A 17851-nucleotide genomic window follows, 5' to 3' on the forward strand; every position below is an offset into this window, starting at 1 on the left:
TACTCCGGCCTGGCAACCTACAGCATCTGCAATCCTCCTTGCAAATCTCACTCACACATCAACAGATTCTTACATATATGTCATGAACGCAACATGTAGCCTCAGATATATTTGATGAGCCAAAGACAACTTGTTTCAATATGTTTTATTAGATGATTAGGTGCACATAATAACTCTATATTTCACAAAAAATATATAATAGAAAATGCAAGATAGTCACATTTATGCATCGGTATAAGCTCACATCAGTAACATAAAAAATTAAAATGATAGGACCAATTAAACAATTCTTATATGAGTAAATGGGATATACACATGTATAAATAAAATATAAGCATGACTCTACACATATCTCTACACGTATATCAGGTTCAATATGTAGCCTACGTCAAGGCAGACATTCTCACGGAATAACTTCAATAACTCAAGTATGAGATTAATAATGTATTTATGTACAACGCTTGCATCATTTCATAATAGCTTGTTACGTGACACTGCAAGAAAACAAGCAAAGAATACCCACCAAATACATTTGCAAGACTGAGATAGCTTGAGTAACCATGACACACATTTTTTAATTGTTCTTTTTACAAATCCTTCCTGTACACACACACGTATTTTGCATGTGAACATATTTCATTGGTCAAAGTGCACAGTTATTGCCATCGTGGCACAACTAAGGCAGAGGTGGTTAAGCTCATGGCCTGACCAGATATGGAGCCATCAGGTTTGTGGCCACATCTTCAGGCCAACCTTTCTCCTACACTGGTTTCAGAGCTATCATTAAGTCAGGGTTTAGTCCCTTCCTTCCACAGATTCATGTCTTTTTGCCCTCATTGCCACTCCTGCCTCATAGATAGCCCACTGTAGAGCTGCTCCAGCTGGTAACTTACTGAAGCCTTCCTCTGAGATGTGGTTGATCTTCAGGTAACCCCCCGGACTATGCAGAGCTACTCCATGGAGGTGTGAGAATAGCAGCTCTAAGTCACTTGTCAGCCTGTAGTGAGATACCAGCCTCAGCTCAGTAGGGATGTCCGTTTCCTCAGAGTACTCAAAAACAGCCGCCATGTATTTGGACAGGTCCTGGCCCCTGGCTTTGGCTCGGCCCACCTCCTCTCCGATGAGTTGCACAGCTGCATCAGAACTGAAGGCATTGTGTCCAAAGTCCAGCCCACCATCGGCCCTCTCATCTTCGCCGTAGCCCTCCGGTTCTGGAGCTTCAGGTCTGTGGTTGAGGCCCCGAGAACAGATCACCAAGATGAAGTCGCTCTCCCTGATCTGCCGGCAGTGCCACGCCATACTGCCTTCCCCAGCCACACTCAGAGAGTCCCACAGGTCCAGGCACACCTGGGAAGAAAGAACAGTCTCACAATAAACTGATCTAACCCCACAGACAAGGAGAAACTAATAAATGGTTAATAAAATCACTAGCTTTGAAAGATGTTATAAAAATTGTCTCCAGGCTCCAACAAAAGGATTGTTGTCTAATTTGATCCTGCCGGTATGATTCCACTAAACCAGAACATCTGCACCATATTCTTCTGTTGGCCTTTTTCCTGTTCAGCGTCCTCACACTGGTGGAAAAAACACATGTGGTGCTGCTTTGTTCCAGTTTGCAAGCCCCATAAAAAACAAATTCACAAATTATCGTTTAGCCGCTTCCTGACAAAAAATTATGAAAACCCAGAGGAACATCTGGCCATATTTCAAGGTAAAACAACATATTTGATAACCCATGATTTCCCGTCAGAAGACACCTAATGTTGGCATTTAACAACTTCCCAGTTAACATTCCTGTTTTGGTGTTTTTGTGGAATATGACAGGAAAGGTGTCTATGAATTCTTAAATATCAATGCTGATCTTTGACACATTTCTTTGAGCCTGGATGTGAAATGCATTGGATGTAATCAAACGGTACTATAATCTAGGAGGTGGCTGAATGTTAACGTTATCTAAGAGGCTATCAATGGCCCAATGTCTCCCCAGATTTTCCATATTGATCATCTTTTTAAGTTGCTAATCAATGAGTATGAGGTAAAATCATACCAATTTGTCAGATTTCCTCTGTTTGTAACGCAGAATTTACCAGCATAGGTGTGTATAACACTGGCGCCACTAGGGACATGTCCTCACCACTTTTTAATATGACAGGTTTTCTCCCCATCATTTTTAAAAGTGTAATTGGTAAAACAAAAACAAACAAACAAGTTAAATTAATGTGATGAAATATATACATGCCGCATTATGCTTTTTTCCCCCTGTTGAAATCATCTACTCTGATCTCATACACTTGCCTCATTACATTGCCTTAAATCACATAAAAAAAATGCCTTTTCAACACGTCCTCTACCTGAGTGGCCATGTGCTGCTGTATAAAAGCACCCAGCTGCATGACAGCTTTGACATGAGCAGGGCCATCATAGCTGCTGTAGCAAATCAGAAGACGAGGAGGGGTGACTCTGTTTCCAGGTAAGGACACCACTTCCTCCGGAGTCCCACTTTCTCCGTGACGTATGTCATCCGATGCCGGTATTGGCAAAGCCAGGCCAGAGGTATAAGGAAGGCTCTCTGTAAAATGAGTAATTATCATGATTTTAAATTAGCCTTCACGAGACACAAGTTGTTATTTTACATGATGTATTTTCTTTGTCTTGGCACCTTGTTTCATGAAGAGTTTTTTCATCTGCAGCTTGGGCATCAACCCGGTGAGAGCGGCCAGTAAGATTACAATAATGGCTACCGTAGCCAGGCACACTGGAAGCATCAGAGCCAAGGAGGGAGTGACGGAGAGTGGCGTGGCCCCTTCTAAAGATGGAGGAAGAGCAGAGCTTCAAGAAAACCTGTACTCAGTTTGACATTTACGGAAACAGGTTTACTTGCTTTACCATAGAGAGTTACATGAGAAGATTGATACCACCTTTATATCTGAATGCTAATTAGCCTACCTTGCTGTCAAACACTAATATTAGCAAGGAAGTGGCTGAATGCTAACGTTAGCTGCTGTCTGACAAAAGCCAAAAAATATGCCTACCAGCACCAGTAGTACCAGGAAACTAGAGAGACTACTGGTCAATCAATCAATATCCTTTATTTAACCAGGTAAAAAAAAAAACTCATTGAGATTTAAAACCTCTTTTCCAAGAGTGACCTGGCCAAGGCGGCAGCACAACAGCAGAACGGATACGCCAAACACACAAGACACAAATAAAATACGATCACACACACTACAGCAAAACAAGAGTGGGATTATATGATTACACAGTGCAATGACAAATCCAATTGATCTTATTTCTCTGTCTTTTATAATTGTCTTGAAATCCCCCAGAGCTACGAGATGTGTCAATTTCAAGTCCTTTCGCACATCATTCCAAGTAGACGGGGCAGAAAATTTAAAAGCCTTTTTGCCCAATTCAGCTTTGACTCTCGGGACCTGCATGCATATGATGTTCTGAGAACGCAGGCCATATTGGCTGTAGTTTCTACTCATGTGTAAACACAAATATGTAGGCAGAAGTCCAAAAATAGATTTATAAATAAAAGTCAGCCAGTGAGTGAGTCTACGGACATATAAAGATGGTCAATGTGCGATGGCATATAAGGAACAGTGATAGTTGCAACCAGTAATAAAACGCAAAGCACAGTGGTATACAGTATCCAATTTCTTTAAAAACTGATCAGGAGCATTCATAAAAAGCAGGTCTCCATAGTCCAACAAGGGTAGAAAAAGTCGATCAAATGTGATCAAATGTTTTCTGACTTGCAATGAAAACATGATTTATTTCTAAAAAAGAAACTCAATTTCAATTTGAGCTTAGAAACAAGTTTATCAGTGTGCAGTTTAAAGGACAGGTTCTCATCAGTTAGAATGCCTAAGTATTTATAAGATGTGACCATTTCAATTTCAACCCCATAAACAGCTGACAACCTAGGAAGGTGAGATGGAAGCTGCTTGCGATTTGAAAATAGCATGGTCTTTGATTTATCTGCATTTAGCACTAACTTGAGCGGAGTCAAACGGAACTTGTCAAAGTGTCAAAGGCTGACTGCAACAACTCAAGTGATTTTGAAGCTGAAGAAGATGAACAAAAAATTACTGTATCATCAGCATACAAATGGGACACAGCGTCAGACAAATTATCACAGGGATTATTCACATAAATTGTGAACAACAGTGGCCCTAATATGGAACCTTGAGGCACGCCCTTTGGGACAGGGAGGAAAGAGGAAAAAGACTCGGCGGCCTGGACACACTGCGTTCTATCTGATAGATAATTAGAAAACCAGTTTACAGCCTGGTTATATAAGCCAATCTTGTGGAGTCGACTGGTGGCCAAACAAAAGATACAGCACACAAACTTCACAATGTCCAATTCTCATGAACAAGTAGGAAGTTTGCGTGACACCTTCCGTAATGCATTGCTATTGTGTGTATCAGCAACAATGGAACAACTGTGCCTACCTCTTTGAATACGCGTGACCAGAACATTGAAAGTTTTTCTCACTGCATCCACTTCGTTAGCTGCAATCTGTGACACAAGAGATGTTGAGCATTAAGGTTAACTCCTGATGTTGGAAGACTGTAGTTTGATAAAATGATCTTAAACCTGCATTAATGGATGTCTTAGGCAACTTAGCACAAAAAGCTGTTGACGCGACACTAATATATTCTCACCTTATAAAGTTATATAAGGGGGCTTTTCACTACACCTTAATAAACACACTACAAGGACCTTTAACTGGTTATAAAAAAGGTTCAGGTTAATACTGATGGCTCATTATCACCTACATCATGGCCAAGGCATTAAAAAAATATTTGAAAAATCTTCATGCTAGCCACACCAAGATCATTCCATCAGACAGGAAGGAGTGACGCGCATACTACTTTCATCCACAGGGGGTGCCAGAATCAACATAAAATAAACACTTCTTGTAGCAGCTTTAAGTTCCATACTTATGGCAAATAATAAGGATTGAGCAAACTCTGACGCTGATGAAATCGTGAAAATGTGCTTGAAAGCTCCAGAAACAGTGAATGTTCAGTGAATGTAATGCTGTCAGACCACATGTAATGTTCTTCCAAGATGAGGATTAAAAATAATGATAGTAATAATTAGTGTAGCCCATATAACACATTTTCTTGACACAGGTATTCCAATATCATTCATCAAACGCAAAGTGAGATATAGATTAGTTTTAATCCCTTTTACTTATTTTACCTCACAAGTGTAGTTGGTGCCTTCTTGAAGGTCAGTCATCCAATAGCTGTGTTGGGTTTCGTTTTTGGAAGAATTCTAAGGAAAATAAATTAATAGTTAACACAATAAATAAAGCAGTTCTCTTAAGCATTAAATATTTCTGTAACATAGCTAACAGAAGCAAGAATTAATGCACTGACTGCAAACAAAGCAGCAAAATACAAAGCTTAAGCCACTCACAGGTGTTATGTCCATGTGTTTCATAATGCCTTTTGCGTAGCACTGTGAGAAGTAGCTGCTGATGCCCAGCTCTGGGGGAGCCAGGTTAAAAGTCACATTGATGATAGTCCCTTCCTGCCGGACCTCAATATGGCTGGGGTACCAGTCTACAACCAGGCAATAAAATTGATTTGTTATAGCTAATTTGAAGAAGAAACATTTCATCTAGAGATGGTATTTTCTGCCTCTAGTTTATTTGGGAACTATGAGAATGACAAAGATAGCCTTTACTCACCTTTCTTGCACTTTTCAAGACCGTTCTTCTCTGCACATGCTGCAAAATCAGAACACGCATATTACAAGAAATTCTCTATTGTTTTGAGAGTGGTTAAACTGGAAGACATATGAGGAAAAGCACCATGATTACAGAGCAGACAAGCTTCTAGATGACATAGTATGACAAGTAATTATAATAATAACTACATATAACTGCTGAAATGACCACTACAGGCACTGCAAATAAACCAGCTGTTGCACGGATTTAGATTTTTAGATTTTAAAGGTTATAATGAAGCAACCACAAACTCTGCTAAATCCATTGGAACTGTGTGTGTGTGTGTGTGTGTGTGTGTGTGTGAGAGAGAGAGAGAGAGAGAGAGTGCATGCCTGTGCTTGCATGCTGCGTTATGTTGTGTTGTGCATGTCTAATAAGATAATATCTAGCCCAGAGCTCAAGGGGCCTTACAGCGTGTGGAGAAGATCTTGCTGTGGTAGAACTTCTCCCATTCCTCAGGTACCGGCAGGGCCATGACCGTAACAGCATACTGGGACCCAAGGGGGAGGCCGGGGAAAGGGTCCGACTTGTACACCTGCAGAAAACAGCAGGAGTCATGACCTACATCGGTGTTCTTTATTAAATACACAAATGTTTTTTTTAATCTGATACGATGAGATAAGAGTTAGAAAATCACGGGTTACATGCAAATGATGTGGGTTTTTTTTTTTTTTACACTTTCCCCCAGGGCGCGAATCATAAATTGCCTTCAATGTGATCTGAGGTTTTCTTTTTCTCTCTTTTGAATTCTTTATGACTATTGTTTTCTTTCTGACAGAATCTCTACATTTTGAAAAATTTGAAAAAAAATGTGATTTCTCATAATTTCTTCATATTTATTTTCTTCTAATTAAATGTCTTTCTATAGACACAAAAAAGGACAAAAATAATTATGAAAGAGTCTCAATTTAATACTAATTAAATTATATTATACTTTATATTTTATATTTTACATTCAACATGTCAGCGGAGGAGTTGTATTTTACATTCAACATGCAAACACACCTGAAATTATTTCTCTGCATTTAACCCATCACTTGCTGCACATTGTAAGTATACACATACAGACACACACACACACACACACACACACACACACACACACTGCAAGCTAAGAGCAGTGGGCTGCCATGTCAGCACCCGGGGAACACATGGGGGGTTGGTGCCTTGCTCGAGGGCATCTCCGCAGTAACCCGGGATTGGGTCCCATATTGTGGTCTGTAGCTGGACTTGAACCGGCCACCCTCCAGTCCCAGAGCCAAGTGTCTACTAATCTTATCCCTGTTTATAACCTATAACCAAACACTTTGCTGTATCTCTAAAGTTATTATAGTAATACTTAATGCCTGTCAGCGGGTTGGATAAGACATACAATTGAAACGATTTTGTAGTGGCCTCTGTGCAGACATCTCACTTCACTGATGTCACTGATGTTCAACAGATGGGTACCATTGATGGTCTGTTTTAATTACCTGCTGCGAAACCTTAGTATGGATTGCTCATGACAGAACACATATTTCTGCGAGTACCCAGTGGAGAATGATGTCATACAAAAGCTGCTATGTAAAATCCTTCAGGACGTTCTCGTTAAAAACAAGGCTACATAAATATTGGGCTCTCCTTGACGTAACGTCCTTCATAAAATGTACAGCTGTTCCCTTGAGGCATAATGTCAATGTGGTCTCACCAAAAGTTTAGGATCACTTCACACATCATTTATCACCAAGTCGTCATTAATTAAGTCATAAAAGGAGAACATGAGAAACATAAAAGGGGATGATTTAGGATCCACTCACTAATAAAAAGACAAAAATCAAGGTATTATGTTGCTTCTTTTATCCAAACTCAAGATAATTGGCTGCGGACATTCTTCAAGAATTTGTGTTTGAAGTGTCAGAAATAGCACACGTGACAGGGAACTGAGCAAAGACCAAAGCAAGTGGAACCCTTCCTACCCTCTGAGCGTGCGATGCCAGCAGTGAGAGGTTACGGTGGAAGAGAAAGAGCTGACAGGCAACACTCGACCCTCCCAAAGCCTGGAGGGACACCTGAAAGCCTCGCAGGAAGGCGATCCCTGCAACAAACATGAGAGGGACAGACTGTGAGTGAGATCAGCGTAGCAGACCCTTTGGTGATCCATCATCCATGCATGTGCAGCGCCAGTCCAGTGCACGGCCGATTAAACTTTGAACATGGGTGTCAGAGACACAGCTGCCCGTCAAAACCCCAGACATACACAGAATAACTTAAACCGGCTGTCTCCCATACGTTGAAGCGGTCTCATAATGCAAGTCATCATTGTTACCTCTCAGTCATTATTCACTGTGTGTCACCTGAAATCTTGTTGATGTCAAACCTTCATCTGAGAAACGACTTGGGGGAGGGAGCTCCTGTCCGACATGATAAATGAGTTTCTAAACCAACCAGACAACTTCCACCCAATTTAAATAAATGCTGCATGTCATTACAAAACAGAAAGTGCCTTGAAAATAAAAGAAGAGGCATCTATGTATTGAATGTGTACGAACATACCATAGTAACTGGGCTTCCAGGAGACAACAATGGTGTCAGATTTGGGGTTTGGCTCAGGTAAAATCTCAACCGTCACATCATTTGGTGCTTGGACATAGTGCCGACAGATTTCCGGGTCTTCTTCTCCTAGCAGCTCATAACATGGCCATGGAACACAACCTGAGGAGAAAGAACAGCGGACACGTGAAATCTCAAGGTGTTTAGATGTTCTCAGTAAATTATGATTTTAGACAGGACACAAGTCAGCGTTCAGTACATTTCTGAATGTCAAATGTGAAAGGAAACTTTAAGGACAGACTGGTCTACAGCCAAGCTTACGGCCCTCTGAGGCTGCGCTTGCTAATGATAGCATGCTAAGATGCCCGCGGTCACAAAGGTGCCATTTCAGATGTAAGGTCATGTTTTCAGAACTTTGTTGTGTCTCATGAAATGTGTTTTCTAAAATGTTGTCATGTTTTTTTGAAATATTATAATTTTTCAAGTGTTTTGAAACATGTTTTGACTCTCAGGGCAATACTGAGGTTTAGCAGTAAATAATTACCAAGGTCATTTACCTATTCATCATTTCCTTATGTGTTGGCACGCTAACATTTGCCAAATAGCATCTGTCATTGGTTTTGCTGAATGTTGTATTGTTTTGTCAAGTGTTGTGATTTGTTTTTCAAGGAATGTTATTGCGTTTTTAAAGAAAACACATGATCTGTGAAGTGTTGTGTTTTGTGAAATGTGTTTTGTGAAACGTTGTTGTGTTTTGACTTTCAGGGCCAATGTACAATTCTGACAATTACCTTTGTCATGTACCTACTCATCTACATGGTGCTTATTGTGTCAGCATGCTAATGATATTTGCTAATTGTAGTAAAAAGTAATTTAATTTCCTCCGCCAAAAAAATCTTACTTGAATACAGCACTTTTTATATTGGGTACAGTGCCTGACAGAGACTCAAATTCATTTCTGAGAATCCTAATTTGAAAAATATTAAAAAATAATATCACAGTTTAAATTATTGAATTATTTCATGACATGGTCAGACTAGATTTGAAAAAAAAAAATGCATATTGAAACAGACGAAACTGTATGAATCTCCTCCATATTGTATGTTCATTATACTGTTTGCGTATAGAATAGAAAATTAAGCTAAAATCAAACTTCCCTCTGCCACACCATTAGCATGTGATGGGCTAGGCTAAAGAAGCCTATTGAACCTGGACTTTATTTATACCTTAAGGTTTTCTTAAGCAATTAAGCAAATAAAGAACAAAGTAACAATGGATCTTGCCTTACTTGCTCTGGTAACAAACCACAAAGCCACCCAGCTGATACCGGTCTCATTTCTGCCTTTCCACCTTCAGGGCACAGTGTTAATTAATTCCCAAACGCAGCAAAAGCAAAACAAAGAATTTTAGGCTTTCTAGTTACGCAAAAAACTAAATATGCCAACCTATAAAAAATAATTACACCAAACAAAAAAAATGAAAATTTAATTTCTCAACATAGCAAACGCCTGGAAGGATCAACAAGATGAGTTATTAGCAGTAAAAACACAACTCACTGGTAACAACGACTAAATAGCTTCTCTGGTATGGACCACACTGAAATTCTGACCTGAGGGTGGTGCTTGATGACGTCAGTGGATCGCTAAGATTACAATTTTGATTCACCCATTGGAAAATGAGTGCCTGAACCAGACTTCTTGGTAATCCATCTAAATAAAAAACGGCACTGTTGCCAGCAGCAGAGGTTTAGCAAATGTTTGGCTTGGGCTTTCCAGGAGTTCAATTTTCTCATAGGTTGTTTGCTGTATTAAGACGTAGGCTTATAGTGGCCTGGATAATGGAGACAGCCGGTGTCGTTTGAACTTTAGGCCAATCTTTGTTCAGATCTTAATAGGAAGGGCAAACAATGTCATTTGGCTCATCACAGTGCCAGTGGTACTGAGTATAGTCAAGGACTCGAGAATGGTGACGACATCTCACCGCCGCCAAAATATTTTTGAGCAATTAGCTTATAAGTGCAGTCAGTGCTTCGATGCACGATGTCAGTGCAATTAGCCCACAGTCCAGTGCAGCCCATCGGAACCAGACTTACTTCCAAACGCTTCGATGGAGTTGAAACCTAGAGCCCTCTTGACATTAGCTCTGGTTATCCTGCAGTATTCACATCCAGGTCCTCCCTGTAAAGGACAGCAATAATACATTAAGAGCCAGCATCTTAAACTGCAGTTTCGAGTGTTTGCTTGCACTTTGTGCCTGTTTCACGTCAGCTAAACAAAGCGGTAAATAAAGGTCAGCCAATTTAATTTCATAAGAATGCAAGAAACTGGATTGTAGCAAAGACACTAGAAATAAAAGAATACTGTTGTGGAGACACAGAAACCTAAACAGATATAACCTATTGTATGCACGCGGTCCAACAAGAACTGATTGACATGTTTTAACCTGAATTTAAATGTCTCATCAGATTTGATTCAGAGGCGAAACAACCCCGCTGTGCAACATCCTCTGCCCAGCTGGCGAGAACATGGTGGATCAACTGAAGAAATGCTGCAAGCAGGAATAGCAGTAACAAGGTAATAAATTGACCAAATGCCATATAAACAAGCTGTTAATAAAATGATTAAAATAAATGTTTTACAGATGTGTTGATTCATTCCCATTCTTGTCACCCTACACTGGATCCCTGTTAGCTATAGAGCATTCCTGTCCAGTATCGCCAGAGATGGACAGAGTACTCGACCCCAGTACTTGAGTAAGAGTACAAATACTACTGGTCAAATTTACTCCGTTACAAGTAAAAGTAGCTCAGTCGACATGTTACTCGAGTAAGAGTAAAAAAGTACTTGCTTTTAAAGGTACTTAAGTATCCAAAAGTACATGCTTTTAAATTTACTTTAAGTAAAAGTAAGAGTAAGAGTAAAAGTATTTCTTATTTTTCACATCAATGAATTACTATAATTTTTTCTAAATGAATTTAAGGACCTTTTAACTCTTGTTTCTGAGAATTAACCCTTTGAAACCACCTGCACTGATGTGCTTGCTTTTAGAACCACAATGTTATATAAAGCCTGCAGAAACACCTATAAAAACAAGTAAAATGAATGGGATCACAGGAGGACAGCAGATGTTGCAGATGCAGATGTTTATTAACAATCATTAAAACTGTAACCAAATGAACCTGCACCGTCCAACTAACTCTCTATCATTTAGCTAAGTTGGGAACTGGAACCCCCTCAAAGACCAATGTTGTCCCCAGACCACTGGTTGAGAATCACTGCTTTACAAAAAACTACATCTGATGCAGCCATTGTCGCGGTTTTGTGTTGACACACACAGTTGAGAGCGTGGCTACTTTGGTGGTATCCTTATGGGGAGGGATGACGTATTTCAGCTTTTACGTAGATCCCAGTGGAGAGCGTGCACTGTGATAGGTTTCCTTCTTTGACAAACACAGCTTGTGTCCAATAGTATTTTAGAAAAAAGAAAAGAAAAGAAAGAGCAGACCTGAAAGTAACGAGTACTTTTCAGCCTTCCTAGAAATTAACTCGAGTAAGTGTAAAAATATTTGTCTTGGAAATGTATTCAAGTAAGAGTAATAAGTACCAAAGAAATCTAATACTCAAGTAAAGTACAAATCCTCTGGATATGTACTTAAGTACAGTACTCAAGTAAATTTACTGTCCACCACTGGGTATCGCAGTGCCAGAGACACTGACAGCACGACCAAATCTGCCTCATCAAGAGCTCTGGTGACGCGGCAGCCTCCAAAATATGGAATTCCCTCCATCCTGCAGGACACAACTTTTCTGTGAACTTCAAACACATTTTTACTCTTTGGCATTTCACCGTCTGTGCCTATCCTGAAAGCACCAGGGAGCTTCCCCTGAGAGCGTCTGACAACACCCCCCCCCCCCCCCCATATAATTTTCTGCCGTCAGAGGGGTGGAGCAGGGAGGCGCGGCGGCTGTGTTTTTATGTTGCTTGACGAAACCAACAGTCTCATGCCGGGAATTTACCAGGTGTGCAGAGGTGAGAGTTTGAACATCTCGGTGAGGCGGCGGTGGAATGTGACCAGGAGCATTTTGTGAAGTACTGGAATGAAGTACAACTCTGTGGTACTTTTACTTCAGTATTTCCATTTTTTTTCTGAGGCTTTCAACGTCCGTTCCAGGAAAATGTTTGACTTTCTGCTCCACTGCATTTATTTTGATACCTTTCGTCATGAGCTACTTTGCAGATCGCATGCTGCATCAGAGCCAATACAGCACCGTTTTTAATACATTTCTTTTATTGCCAATGAAACCATCAAAAAAGAAAAGCTCACAACAACGGTGCCAATAATCAGAAAAACGCTGAATGTCAGATCTGATGTTCATAATTCTAACCATAATTAGTCGACATGTACTGTATATATTTTACATTTTACATGAATTTCACGTCAACATTTAAGGGTAAGGTCCATTTGATATCAGATACATTATGCCTCAAATTGGGCTAAGCTCACACCCCAGCTTCCCAGAGTCGTACTGCAAACCACTGCTACACTCTGAAGTTGCATGGATTTCATAAAAACAAATGGCTTGCCTGACTCTTCCACCCTGACCCACAGTCAGGCCTCTTTTATGCTCAGCAGATTGAAAGTGTCATGCCAACTGAGTCTAAACAGATGAGAAGTGAGTGCGACCAATCGGATGAGGAATCTCGAAGGCCAGTGTTTTCCAGGTCACCAAAGTGCGCTCGATGATGGCATTTGTGTCTAAACCTCGAATTACATTTTCTATTTGAGTGAAAACCATGAGATCTGGACAGCCTGCAGTTTGGCCTTTTCTGACATACGAGCTTCCAGTTTTTCAGAACTGCGTGACCGGTTCCAGTTTTACGGTTTAAAATGGAGAAAGACTCTTATTGTTATTGTTGTGTAACCAAGAGGGGAAACATTCTTACAGCCAATGTCAAAAGTTTAGACAAGGTTCAAGTTCGCTCTTAATCTCCCAAAACCACCCCGCACAGCAGGGAGAGCCGTTTCACGGTCCACTTGTATGGAACAAAGTTGTTTTCTCGTGTGGAATCATCCTGTGTTCTCCGGAACATCTGCCTCTCGTTTCCCTGAGACAATGAATTATTGTAAATTATCATGAAAACGAGCTTTGTTTTCTCATGTTTTGATCTCAGGTTGAAGGCATCAAATAATTATTGCAAGGACAGCTGCGTTCAGCTTCCATGAGTTACACCATGTCCCTGGATTTCCTTTTCTAACCGGTGTTAAACGCCAACAGAGGCAGACACATACAGATCAACAGAGGCAAAGGTTTGAAGGCATCATGCTGCATGCAGTGAGGTGGGAGCCGACGTCAATCTGGAGGAAGATGAGAAAACACCACAAAACGAAACCATGAAGGGAAGGAAAAGCTCTCGCCACTAAATGTTTACGAGTGTTCGTAAATGACTTTATTGTTGAGGCTGGTTAATGTGGGGCTAATTCTAACTCATTTTTAAACCGCTGGGAAGAAATGGTTCCCCAGACTTTTTTTTTCCTTGGAGGGCCCAAACTGAACCTTAATGGTGGGCCCACCTACGTTCTATTGCGTGGTTGAGATGCAAAATGGTACTAAATGTTTCCCTTGATTCATGAACCGCAGTGATTACTGTTGGAATATAGAGCCGTTTGACTTTCATTTTGATGAGAAAAATGTCAGTTACTGCAGCTTTAATTGTGTCTTCATAATCTGCAATGTAACTAGTAACTAAAGCTCTTGAGTATATAAAATGTATGTAGAGGAGTCAAAACTCCACTGATTGCCTCTAAAATGTAGTTGAGAAGTATGGAGTGTTCATGACACGTTCAGTGCAGTTCTATTGGGTGACTGCTTCTCCTTCCATCTGCTGTTGTTACCTTCTGACTACTAGTGTGAAGTTCAATTCACACTAAGAAAAACGTGTTTCAAAAGATTTGATGCGTTGACGCCACCTACAAAGGCACGTGAAGCCCAGACGGGCTCCAGACCAAAACAGCTTCTTTAATTTCCAAACATCTGCGTTTCATTCACATAAATGGCTCAAAATGAATATAGGCGCCTGACAGGGCTGTCAGAGAGTTTGTCACAACATCACCCAAAGTAATGATGAAACAACATGGGTCTGTTTTGGAGCGCTCCCTCAGTATCAACTGCTGTGTTGTTTTGTCTTCCAACAATGAATAACAACCCGGAGCTGTCAAAGCCTATATTAAAGATATTAATCACCCGTTCAGGGTCCTACTTCCATTGAGCAATACCTGCATGTGTGAGTCAAATCCACCTCTCACTAACAGAGTAAATATTACCGATGATGAGGCACACACATACTGCTGACTTGCCCTGCAGGTTTAGAGACCATAACCCGACTAACAGGTGAAGAAAATGAGAGAGGAAGAAATACTGTGGTTGCCCCAGGCGTGCCATAGAAACAGCGCAGGAGTGTATGTGTGTCAGTGGTTCACACAATGACAGTTGAACTGCCAGGTAATGGCCGTCAGAAAAGTCTTTGTAGGCTAATTGGTTACTTGCACGCTAGCTCAGGACAGATATACGTTCTTGGTATGCACGACACAACTCCTCCGCTGACATGCCGACAATGTGGGTGGCTTTTGAGCACACCGCAGTACACGACAGAAAACAGAAGAGGGAAAATAATTTTGGTTTAGCCGAAGTAAAGGGCGTCACGGCTATACTGACATCTTCCTCTTTTGCTCTGATTTAGAACTTACTGAAAATGAGAGTCAACATCTGTAAAGACTTTTTTATAAAAAAAAAAAATTCTGTGATTACTGAGAGGAGATGACGGAAACCTGGTACTTAATCAGAGAAGCTGCCGCAAAACAACAGTTTCCATTTCTGTGTTAACACACACCAACCTCACAGTTCAGCTCAGGTTGACAACCCCACGTTCTCCCTCTGTCCATTAAATCAACTCTGTGAAAGCAGCGCACTGAGGCACCAACCAGGGATACTGCATAATCCCTGGATATTACCTATTACCTGAGTTTTCGTGTGTGATATTTCTGACATTTCACACAGATACTGAAGCAGCTCCAGGTCAGTACACATACAACAAGTGAGTCATTTTGTCTGACCTTCAGGGTTTTCAGCGAAGGCGGAAGTTTTGACCTCCTTGTTAAAAAAAACATGGCACTTTGGTTGGACTGCTGTGAGGCAAATATGCTGCAAAAAGTTATGTCAGCGCTTCACTTTGGCCCTCATCAGTCCTTAAAAGATGCCTGGTCACATTCACTGCTGAAAGTGTACATTTTCACTGTGCTCGTTGAAAATCTGATTTTAAGAGGCGGGTCTACAGGCATCACTACGTAGTTCGAAAGCACTACTGAAAACATAAGGTGTGATGTGATTCATCCTTCTGAAGAACTTATGACATCGACATACCAGTGCCAAGTTCAGCTTTTACGGAGGAGAAATGGAACGCATCCTGAGGGAAACATCACCGACTGGCAGGTTTGGTGCTCAGCCCAGAACATCACTGGCACCCGTCAGCAGAGCATCAGTGAAGCGACATGTCTGCACAGAGCCCAAAGATACTAAAAGACAGCAGCCACACTGTGTTCCCCCTGATGTCATCGGAAAATAGATAGAGAAGCATCTGCCGCCGTACCACCAGACTACAGAGCAGCTCCTCTCCTCACGCTGTGGGACTCCTGAACTCCACACCGCACTGTATAAAATAGTTTGTTTTTATCTTATGTAGCATAAAGGGATCCTGGTGTGTTGCAAAATGACCATTAAATGACAATTAAATCACATTCACAGGTCCACTCTTTTCCAGATCCTCATCCTCCCAAGTAGTGCTGTTGCAGGAACAAGTTTGATTAGACCTGGGGGTACTAAATTATGGAATGTGGTTCCCCCCCCCCCCATCAGACTGTTCCTCAATAAAATGTTAAAAGAGATGCCTAAAAAAAGTAACTTCTGTGTTGAAATTGCTTTCTCAGCTTGTAATGATGTCGTTATATTCAGGTTTTATTTATGTCACTCGTAGCAACATGTATTATTAGTATTGCTCAGGGGTCATTGCAGCAGTATAAATCAATGCTGCATGCGCACACAAACACTTCATCATAACAATCACATGCCATTTCCTCATTATTCTGCTTTTATTTGAATTAAACAGTATAACTGTTGTTGTTGTGTTGTGACTGCCAATAGATGACCCTGTTTTCAATCATTTTAAATCTTAAATTTGACATAAAAGAACGTAGATGAATAAAAACTATGTGATGACCAAGTCAACAACAGTCACTTTCATTTCTCTTTTCTGTTTTATTATAAGAATAAGTATGGTACTTTTTTTTTTTTTTACTGAATATCGTGACAAATCAATAAAATGTATCTGTAAATTGTCATTCTCTATAGATGAATGACCGGTGTAATGACCACATTAAACTTTATCAACATGCAAATATCTATTTCACAAGTTTAGAATAGAATAGAATAGTATTTATTGTCATTGTACAGGAGAGTACAATGAAATTGTTTAACGGCTCAACACAAGACGTCTCCCAATTCACAGTGAAATCCATTCTCAGTGTCTGCGCACTTAAAACTTCAAGTTTCCACATCACACTTGGTGCGCTGAATGCTGGACCTGGACTGGCATCCAAACTTTCAATATCCCATATCAAGATTTACACAAAAAATGTCTTTTTTTCAGGTTTATGTATCATATCCAAACTTTCAAAAAATACAGGGTTAGAAAGAGGTCACAAACAGAGGCTGGTGTAGGATGAAGAATTTACGTCTAGTGAATGAGACACAAGATAGAATGGAACACAGCCATGAATTATTCTAATGTCTTTGAGGTCCGACACCGTTTTCCTTTTTTAATATGCATTAAAAGCAGAAAACATCACGTATAGGATTTCTGTCCACGCAGATTGGAACTCTATAGGCTACAAGACAGCCGACAGAGCTACTGTAAACTGATAAACGTGGAGAACAGAAACTGAACAAGAAGACTCACTGAGTTAACAGTGTAGCCACTCCAGAGCCTGCGTATGTGTCATCACAGCAGCACAAACCTGCACACATGTAAATGTACACAAGGTTGGAAATCCGGCTTACCTGTCGTATACAGTCCAGAGTGCAGTCCTGAGGAGTGATGGTGACGGCACTATCCTGAGCCCAGAGAGGGTGACAGAGTGCCAAGAGATGGTACACAACAAGAGCTGCATTCAACATTCTGCTACAGAGAGCAAGACATTGTCCAAATGTGAGCCCCAGACCTCAACCTCACAAACACACACACTGGACTGGCCGGCCCCTCACAGGGAAGAAATAGATTGTCAAAGCTTTCCTGATGGCGCGCGAGACTTGTGACAGGACCTTGCCAAGAGTGAAGAGAGACGGTGAGGGGAGTGGTGTCTTGAGGCTACGGGTGGAGGCTCACCGTGCATGTTTTAACAGTTACGCTGCCAGACGAGCTCACATTTTGTGCAGTAGGAGCAGGAGGCATGTGGCAGGTTAGACTGTCAAACTAAATTTACGGTTAGTACCGTAACCGGAGCCAGGAAAAACCTGATCACAT

At 40.8% G+C, this 17851-nt stretch overlaps 1 protein-coding gene across 1 annotated transcript; it reads right to left on the reverse strand.

The window, feature by feature from the left end:
* Nucleotides 1-141: 141 nt before the first annotated feature.
* LOC115585504 (interleukin-17 receptor D) lies at nucleotides 142-17661 on the reverse strand. Its single transcript, XM_030423924.1, has 12 exons — nucleotides 17389-17661; nucleotides 10371-10455; nucleotides 8282-8440; nucleotides 7705-7823; nucleotides 6161-6284; nucleotides 5711-5749; nucleotides 5437-5582; nucleotides 5218-5292; nucleotides 4461-4527; nucleotides 2660-2806; nucleotides 2352-2569; nucleotides 142-1347 (listed from the first exon to the last, which is right to left on the reverse strand). The coding sequence occupies exons 1-12, from the start codon at nucleotides 17503-17505 to the stop codon at nucleotides 796-798; spliced, it is 1848 nt and encodes a 615-aa protein (XP_030279784.1). The 5' UTR covers nucleotides 17506-17661; the 3' UTR covers nucleotides 142-795.
* Nucleotides 17662-17851: the final 190 nt, after the last annotated feature.

Source organism: Sparus aurata, chromosome 7, assembly GCF_900880675.1.
Source record: "Sparus aurata chromosome 7, fSpaAur1.1, whole genome shotgun sequence".
In the NCBI taxonomy this organism is placed as follows: domain Eukaryota; kingdom Metazoa; phylum Chordata; class Actinopteri; order Spariformes; family Sparidae; genus Sparus; species Sparus aurata.